Source organism: Sander lucioperca, chromosome 3, assembly GCF_008315115.2.
Source record: "Sander lucioperca isolate FBNREF2018 chromosome 3, SLUC_FBN_1.2, whole genome shotgun sequence".
Lineage (NCBI taxonomy): Eukaryota > Metazoa > Chordata > Actinopteri > Perciformes > Percidae > Sander > Sander lucioperca.
In genome coordinates, this window is record NC_050175.1 from 32,940,615 (window position 1) to 32,950,143 (window position 9,529).

The 9,529-nt window shown below is 44.9% G+C and overlaps 1 protein-coding gene across 1 annotated transcript; it reads right to left on the reverse strand.

Moving 5' to 3' along the window:
• Positions 1 to 6,559: 6,559 nt before the first annotated feature.
• LOC116050783 lies at positions 6,560 to 9,065 on the reverse strand. The gene is made up of 5 exons (XM_031300997.2): positions 8,977 to 9,065; positions 7,819 to 7,922; positions 7,523 to 7,788; positions 6,988 to 7,412; positions 6,560 to 6,856 (listed from the first exon to the last, which is right to left on the reverse strand). Exons 3-5 carry the CDS (start codon positions 7,701 to 7,703, stop codon positions 6,560 to 6,562), a joined length of 903 nt encoding a protein of 300 aa, XP_031156857.1. The 5' UTR covers positions 7,704 to 7,788; positions 7,819 to 7,922; positions 8,977 to 9,065.
• Between the last annotated feature and the right edge of the window lie 464 nt (positions 9,066 to 9,529).

Consider the following 9,529-nt stretch of genomic DNA (forward strand, 5'->3'; position numbering starts at 1 on the left):
AGGACCACATCATCTGCAAAAAGCAGCGATGAGATCCCCAGCTCACCAAACTGCAACCCCTCTCCACCCCGACTACGCCTCGATATCCTGTCCATAAATACTACAAACAGGATTGGTGACAAAGCGCAGCCCTGGCGGAGGCCAACTCTCACCTGAAACGAGTCCGACTTACTGCCGAGAACCCGGACACAGCTCTCGCTTTGGTCGTACAGAGATTGGATGGCCCTGAGAAGGGACCCCCTCACCCCGTACTCCCGCAGCACCTCCCACAGTGTCTCCCGGGGGACCCGGTCATACGCCTTCTCCAGATCCACAAAGCACATGTAGACCGGTTGGGCATACTCCCAGGCTCCCTCCAGGATCCTTGCGAGAGTAAAGATCTGGTCCGTTGTTCCACGACCAGGACGGAATCCGCATTGTTCCTCTTCAACCTGAGGTTCGACTATCGACCGAACCCTCCTTTCCAGCACCTTGGAGTAGACTTTACCGGGGAGGCTGAGAAGTGTGATACCCCTGTAATTGGCACACACCCTCTGGTCCCCCTTTTTGAAAAGGGGAACCACCACCCCGGTCTGCCACTCCTTAGGCACCGTCCCCGACTTCCACGCAATGTTGAAGAGGCGTGTCAACCAAGACAACCCCTCCACACCCAGAGCTTTAAGCATTTCTGGACGGATCTCATCAATCCCTGGGGCTTTGCCACTGTGGAGTTGTTTAACTACCTCAGCAACTTCCACCAGGGAAATTGACGACAATCCCCCATCATCCTCCAGCTCTGCCTCTACCATAGAGGGCGTATTAGTCGGATTTAGGAGTTCCTCAAAGTGCTCCTTCCACCGCCCTATTACCTCCTCAGTTGAGGTCAGCAGCGTCCCATCCTTACTGTACACAGCTTGGATGGTTCCCCGCTTCCCCCTCCTGAGGTGGCGAACGGTTTTCCAGAAGCACCTTGGTGCCGACCGAAAGTCCTTCTCCATGTCTTCTCCGAACTTCTCCCACACCCGCTGCTTTGCCTCTTTCACGGCAGAGGCTGCAGCCCTTCGGGCCCTTCGGTACCTTGCAACTGCCTCCGGAGTCCCCTGGGATAACATATCCCAGAAAGACTCCTTCTTCAGTCGGACGGCTTCCCTGACCACCGGTGTCCACCACGGTGTTCGTGGGTTGCCGCCCCTTGAGGCACCTAAGACCCTAATACCACAGCTCCCCGCCGCAGCTTCAGCAATGGAAACTTTGAACATTGTCCACTCGGGTTCAATGCCCCCAGCCTCCACAGGGATGCACGAAAAGCTCCGCCGGAGGTGTGAGTTGAAAGTCTGTCGGACAGGGGCCTCCTCCAGACGTTCCCAGTTCACCCGCACTACCCGTTTGGGTTTACCCGGTCTGTCCAGAGTCTTCCCCCACCCTCTGACCCAACTCACCACCAGATGGTGATCAGTTGACAGCTCTGCCCCTCTCTTCACCCGAGTGTCCAAAACATACGGCCTCAGATCAGATGAAACGATTATAAAATCGATCATTGACCTTTGGCCTAGGGTGCTCCAACAACAAACAACCACTCTGGTTTAGATCAGGGAGGCCGTTCCTCCCAATCACGCCTCTCCATGTGTCTCCATCATTGCCCACGTGCGCGTTGAAGTCCCCCAGCAGAACTATGGAGTCCCCTACTGGAGCCCCATACAGGACTCCATTCAAGGTCTCCAAGAAGGCTGAATACTCCGAGCTCTTGTTTGGTGCATACGCACAAACAACAGTCAGAGTTTTCCCCCCCACAACCCGCAGGCGTAGGGAGGCGACCCTCTCGTCCACCGGGGTAAACTCCAACGTAGCGGCGCTCAGCCGGGGGCTTGTGAGTATCCCCACACCCGCCCGGCGCCTCACACCCTGGGCAACTCCAGAGAAGAAAAGAGTCCAACCCCTATCCAGGAGTATGGTTCCAGAACCGAGACTGTGCGTAGAGGTAAGCCCCACCAGATCCAACTGGTAGCGCTCCACCTCCCGCACAAGTTCCGGTTCCTTCCCCCACAGAGAGGTGACGTTCCACGTCCCCAGGGCCAGCGTCTGCTGCCCGGGTCTGGTCCGTCGAGGCCCCTGACCTTCACTGCCACCCATGTGGCAGCGCACCCGACCTCAGCGGTTCCTCCCACAGGTGGTGGGCCCATGGGTTGGAGAGAGAGGTGCCACGTAGCTTTTTCGGGCTGTGCCCGGCCGGGCTCCGTGGCAAACCCGGCCACCAGGCGCTCGCTGACGGGCCCTCCATCTGGGCCTGGCTCCAGACGGGGGCCCCGGGCTTCCTCCGGGCAGGGTCACATCATCTCTACCTCGTTTTTTCATAGGGTTTTTGAACCATTCTTTGTCTGGCCCCTCACCTGAGACCACTTTGCCTTGGGAGACCCTACCAGGAGCACAAAGCTCCAGACAACACAGCCCTCAGGTTCATAGGGACACACAAACCTCTCCACCACGATAAGGTGATGGTTCCCGGAGAAGATGGGCCCACTTGTGAAGCAATATCCAAACAGTTGCTTCCACTTCCAGAAAAGGCCTCTTACCATAAATGTTGAGGCATAGTTGGCCACAAGTGGACTGCAATAACTTTTTCCAAGATCCTCAAAGCCTTTAATTCTATCTGCAGGCTCATCATAATGGACTGCCTGTTTGAGGGACATCTCGTCAGTGATGATGGCACATACCTTGTCCATGGGCGTCATGGTCTCCATTGCCTTCTTTATGGTGGACAGAATGCTTTGATTAAAACCAGGTTTGAAATCAAGAGACTTAATGGCCTTCTGCAGTGTGCGGACAGATGGCATCGAAAAGAATTTGCAGAGTAGCCGATGACACTTAGGACTGGCATGCAGGAGAGACAAGAAAAAGGCTTTGTCTTTAACGGTCCAACGAAAACCATTAGCCTTGCGCTGGCACATCCGTAACTGAGTGCTGAAAAATCATAGGACTTGGCTGGTAACAGTCTCTTCAGTTCATTCATCACACCCGTCTTGCTGGTCTTCCGGCGAGTGAGGTCCCTTAATTTTGCCTTCAGCTTGCATATCTGTGACTTCAGAGACCTGATATTCATTCATTCATTCATTTAGTAGCGGCTGTCAGGTCTGGTTGCATTGGTGGTGGTAATAAAGGTCCTGCGACAGCATTATTATCTGATGATGGTGGTGACGAAGGACCTACGACAGCATCATCATCAGGCAGGCTATGTTCCTCAAAAAATGGACCAATGGTGTGACTATGTTTCCCTGTAAAAAAAAAAGCACATTTGTAACTTAGATCATAAGTGAATCATTTTACAGCAAAAAAAAAACATTAAATCATTCAACAGCAGAACATGGTGTTGATACTATTTGATAGACATTAAGACTAAGAATAAGTCAACCTGTAACATAATATAGACTCTTACGTTTATTTGGTGGCAACTCCTGGCGTGTCTTTGGTGGTTTTCTCTTTTGCTCTATGTCCAGTGGTGGCAGTAGGTTAGGGGCATTAACCATAGTGGGCACTGCATTCCAGTTCAATCCAGCATGGCTGTTTTTATAATAACATTTTTGATGTTTATAAAATACATTTCAATATGAGTATTCTATGATTATATACTATTACTATATATTCTCAATTATACATACACATCTGATGGCCTTTTAAACTGGCTGGGGTGGAAATGTGCACTGCACACCCTGTAGCTCTGATGGAGCCGCTGGGAGCTCATCCCTGTCAAGGTAGCATTCCTCAGGTTCTGCACCCATCTGGCACACCTTCAAAATGTTGTACATAATTTCATTAATTTCACTTTCCGTAGGTGCACCTAACTAACTGTCGGTAACGTTAACTTTAACTTTACTAGAGCTGAAGAAACATCAATGGGATCATAAATCGTATTATCATAAGGTTGTCAGAGTGGATATTGCAAGGGAGCAGGTAGGTTAAAATGTTTGCTAGTGGCTAATGTTACCTAGCACTACTCAGTAACGTTAACGTTAATTTTAGTGATAACAATGAATTAATAAAGCGGTCATTTGCCAGGTTAGGTGTTCATATTTCTCTGGAAATTTGCGATTTAAAAAGCCCATTTCGAGTCTTGACTCAATTTCGACCAAAATACATAACGTTAGCTAACTGTTACCCTGGATTTCCACCGAATGCGGAACGGCTGCGGACCGGCTCCGCTGCGTATCAGCTCCGTGCTCTGCCATCCGTCAATACCCACTAGGTCCGGATTTGTTGCAACAGCTGAAGTCACGAGGACCCATGAGATCTTGCGAATTCAGGTAGAATAGAACCACAAAACCAACAACAGTTTGTTTCCATCCAGAGGAGTAGAGGGGAAACAACTCTGTGCTGTGTTTTCAAGGTGTAGTCCAGGGAAATATGATCTGCTGTGAGCACGATGTATTTTATTTAGAAAATTAACCGGATGTTTTATTTTGCTTCTGTGCTCGACTTCCTGTCCCGCACTATCTGCCGTGTGCTGAATTGCTGTGGAGCTCTCCGGCGTCCGGCAAAAATAGAAGCTCTGCGTATCTGCTCCGGAGGGCTGCGGATCGCCGGAGCTGTGCCGGAGTCGGAACACAGCCGTTCTGCAGCCGTTCTGCAGTCAGTGGAAATACACACATTGACTTTAATAGAAACCTAATGACTCCGCCCCGATTCCGGAGCAGATCCGCAGGCGTTCCGCAACCGGTGGAAATTGGGGGTTACTGCGGTTATGGCATAGCTTACACAGCACCTGTTAACATTAACGTTAGCTCACTTCAATAACGTTAATAAAAACCTTTTCTACTTTACCTCTTTGGATCTTTGGGGAATCTATGAAATGCTAGTTGATTGGTTGTACACTGGTAGTTGTTGCAGTTGATGGCAGAACATTTTTTTCTTTGTTTCCAATTATTTCCAGACATAGTATTGTATAGTTGTTGTTACATGTTGTTACATTGTATAGTTGTAACAGTAATAGAATATTCTGATATATGATATAAAGTGACCAGACGTCCGAGATCAAAACGGGGAACAAAATCCCCGAAAAGGAAGAAAGACAGGAACATTTCCAGTTTGACTATCTGATTGAAAAACCTAATGTTGTGTCTTCAAAAACAAAACGGGGACAGAGGTATATTTTATTGTATTTAGCCAGGGACAGGCAACCAAAAACAGGGACTGTCCCCTGAAATGATATGTGATGTAGGCTATAACAGGTATTTTGCAAATCACACACTGTAAATATGATAGAAAAGCAGAAACAGATAGTGGCAGTAAAGTCAGATATTTTAATAAATTTAAGAAACAATATATGATTATATTAGAGTTCACTTGAAGCTTTTATTTGTCTCTGTCTCACACACACACACACACACACACACACACACACACACACACACACACACACACAGGGTTGCACGATTTTGACAAAATGTGATATTGCGATATCGATATGAATTAAGATATTTTTAAACATATGTAAAATTACAAAACAGATTCATAACAAATTAGTTTTCATCATCATATATTGGACTGGTACAACATAAATAAATAACGTCTACAGAACAGGACATGTTCTACTGGTTGTACAGTATAAAATACATAAAGAAAACAGGACATGTTTTACTGGTTGTACAGTATAAAATATATAAAGATAACAGGACGTTTTACTGGTTGTACAGTATAAAATATATAAAGAAAACAGGACACAACTGATCATTATAGCCTTTGAAGTGGGCTCTAAATCGAACACAACTGAGCCACATAGCCAACGGACGGGACGCAGCGCTCCACAAAATAAACTAAGTATTGCATACTTATTGCGACTTTCGCTATTGCAATAACGACATTGAGTCGATATATCTTGCACCCCTAACACACGCACGCACGTACCAGTACTCTTAAAATAGCAGGATGAAATGAAAAGTGACAGTTTTTATTTAAACTGCATATTTACTTGGTTGAAACTCCCTTGAAAAGTCTGCAAACTTAATTTATGTAGTAATTTTCAAAACACAGTTACAAAGTGCTTTACAGAACCCAGAGGGAAAGAGTGTGTGAAGTTTATCTGTTTATAAGATAAAAGACAATGAAATAATGTACAGATAAACTTCACTATACACAATCTCGTAAACCCAGTGTGAGGCAAAGGAGAGCAAAATTTAGATTCCTGGAGCCACACACCATGAGGCTAGAGTTCATGAAACACAAACAAACAGAGGTATTTACAGACCCGCCAACACTTACAGCAGTATTCACATATAATGTATGCATAGTGTTTCCAGGCAGTTATAAGACATTGCTTTCAGTTTCAGTGTTAATGTTGTCAGACTGATGACAGATACGACTTAAAGATACTATGTGTGATGAGTAAGGTTACGGTACAGATATAAAGCTTAGAATTAGTTCTGGGATGCCAGAATTTAAGTCTTGAATTGTCGTGGAACTTTACTTCAAAACCTCACACACTCTCACACTCTCTCACACTCTCTCTCACTCTCTTACACTCTCTCACACTCTCTCTCACTCTCTCTCACTCTCACACTCTCTCACACACACACACACACACACACACACACTAAAACCCCTGAAAGAGGACTGTTTTGCAGAGCTTCTTTCTCGTGCTCCCTTTCTGCAGTTCGACGGAGGTGAGTTTGGCAATGTGGTACAGCCTTATTTTGAGAAACACAGACACAACCAATGACAAGTCAAAATGATGATTGTCGATGCCAAACTGTGTCTCCTCAATGTGTTCCCCAAGCTGAAAAACATCCTCCGTTCCAATCTCCTCCCGGACGATGTGTGTGACTGTCGACACCTTAGGAGCTTGTATTGTTGAAGCTCGGCGGATCACCCTCTCTGCAGCTCTCAGCACCTTATAATAATAATAAAAATACATTATATTTATATAGCGCTTTACACAGTGCTCAAAGAGAAGAGAAAATAAGAACAAAGCAACCTTAATTTACAAAGATTTAAAAAAAACACAAGATAATAAAATCAAACCTTCACTGTGCCTTGTGATGGAATCACTAGGCCGCCGTTGTTTTTCAGGGCTAGAAGGTGGTAGCTCTTGTCAAATGAAGATGGTACAGCATCTCTGACCAAGCTTGCACGGCACACATCACAGGACAGCTTTCGTAGAATCTGCCGGACTACAAACCCTGCTATGTAGACCAGAGCATTTTCCACCAGACCACCAAACCGAGTGGGGAGATAACTGTGGTCACACACAAGGGCCGAAATGTTGGCGAATGGAGATGGGTGCTCTTCAGCAGTTTCAGGAGAGGACATCTCCACAGCAGACAGGGACACAGTGTTATCTTGGGCTGCCACATTGCCTGTCTCACCAGGTGAGACACCACACCGAACCATCAGATGGCGGAAGATGGCCTGGAACTGGCGTGCCGATGGATTGTTATTCCAGCCGCCTTTTATGGAAAACAGGCACACAATACATACATTACTCACAAAACATAACATAGATATACATTAGGTATATTTTCAGAATGTATTGTAATTAAAAGAACACCAACCCTACCTGACGCTCTGATTAAATTAAATAGGAGCTCCAAGTGATCCTGGCTGAACCTGTAGGTGAGCACATAACGCTGAACTTGGAGCAGTTCAGGAATCATCAGCATCAACGTGTCGATATTGACGACAAAGCCGATGACCGACAAGTACCTGCAAAAGAAAAAAAGTTCTATTACTCTGATCATGGCCAAACAAGACACCCCATGTGATTTTGTTCATTCAAAGCAGTGAAGTGAATTTTCTATCACATCCATTGGTAATGTGTAATCACCCATTCTCACCAAACTCACAGAGAATGAAAATGGTAAACAGCTACCAGGACGGATAGATAATTAGTTTGCATCCATGTTTTTAGCAATGGGATCAGTTTCTTGTTTAACTTATACAGTATACTTGTAGACAATCAGGGTTCGAATTACGTGGGAGCCAGTGGGAGCTGAGCTCCCATAGAGAGAGGATGAGCTCCCATGAAAGCAGTAAAATCATACACCTGTGGGGGTCTCTAAAAATCATCAGCACCATTATTTAAATCACAAATAAAGCACTTTTCCCAAACACACGGAGCTCTGAAGCAGACCTGTGTGTCGCTTAGTGTCCACTCTCGCTGTAAAAATAGAGATGAGCAGCGCGCCTTCCGTCCGTAGTCTGTGCAGCTTCAGGTTTATAATGGACGCGCTCTGCTGTCGACATGCTGCGTAGTTTTGGTTTCCCACCTCCGATGTAGAGCAGCGTACAGCCACTTCTCTAAACTTTGTCTCATTCAGAGACCAGAGTCTCAAACGGGGCTGAGTCTGTCAGAAGGTCTGAGATCTACCGTATCAGCAGAGCAATCACGTATTGCACAGCAGACTATGATGCAGGTAGATTATTTTCTGAAATATAGTGACTTTATTCTTGTAATAGCCTATTATCACTCAAATATCACGACTCCTCCAAATCACAAAGAGTATAGATGGGATGAGTTATATTTTGAATGTGCACAAAGTTTTGAACATGAGCAGAAATCTTGCTCAAACATCTGAAATATTACAGTCCAGGAGTTTATTAATTCATTAAAATGAATTAATGTATCATCGAGGTGAATAATTGTCATGAGCACATTTAAGGAGGTTACTTCCTCAATAAAAGACACAGAAGAGGAGGGAGGAGTACATGTGTGCTGACTCAGATAAAATTAGAAAAGTCGATCTACAGGAGAATAAATAGCAATACAGAATGCCTGAGAGCCTTACTGTAATATATTCCATTATGTTTTTATATTTGGATTGTAATCTATGTTTCCCTTTACATAAAGATATTTGCAGCATACATTGATTCAGAAAAAGGTAAATAGGTGCATAAAAATTCACCAGAATGCAGGAAATGAAGTGTTTAATGCTCAAAATTTGCTGCTCATAGACTACTTTTTTTTTTTAAGAGACCCCTACAAAGATGAAATCATAATTCGAACAATAACTTGGAACAATGTAATTGCAGAACTGGGAGAACTTGAGAACAACACATGCAATACCTACCAATACCTACCATTTTGACACCTACATGTACTTGATGTTGTGTAATACATACCATTTAGAAACATCTAGGACCTGAAACACACTGAATACAAGATAATTCCAACAGAAACAAAACTGCATATTGAAAAACATTTAAACAAGATAACATCATATCAACATACATACCATCTTTCTGACACTTGCATAAAGTTGATGTTGTGTAATACATACCATTTAGAAGCATCTAGGACCTGAAAAACACACTGAATACAAAACAATTCAGAAATAAACAAAACTGAAGCAGTTAGGAGCATCTTAGGAACTCGATGCATAACAGAACAACGGAGCATCTTAGGAACTCAATGCATAACAGAACAACGGATCATCTCAGGAACTCGATGCATAACAGAACAACAGAGCATCTCAGGAACTCGATGCATAACAGAACAACGGAGCATCTTAGGAACTCGATGCATAACAGAACAACAGAGCATCTTAGGAACTCGATGCATAGGGGG

Excerpts from the sequence above, each read along its gene's own strand:
- LOC116050783 (XM_031300997.2), bottom strand. The coding sequence starts at position 7,703 with ATGATCAGAGTAATAGAACTTTTTTTCTTTTGCAGGTACTTGTCGGTC. Across the intron at positions 7,413-7,522 it reads TAATTTAATCAGAGCGTCAG|GCGGCTGGAATAACAATCCA; the intron begins GTAGGGTTGGTG and ends TTTCCATAAAAG. Across the intron at positions 6,857-6,987 it reads CATCACAAGGCACAGTGAAG|GTGCTGAGAGCTGCAGAGAG; the intron begins GTTTGATTTTAT and ends TATTATTATAAG.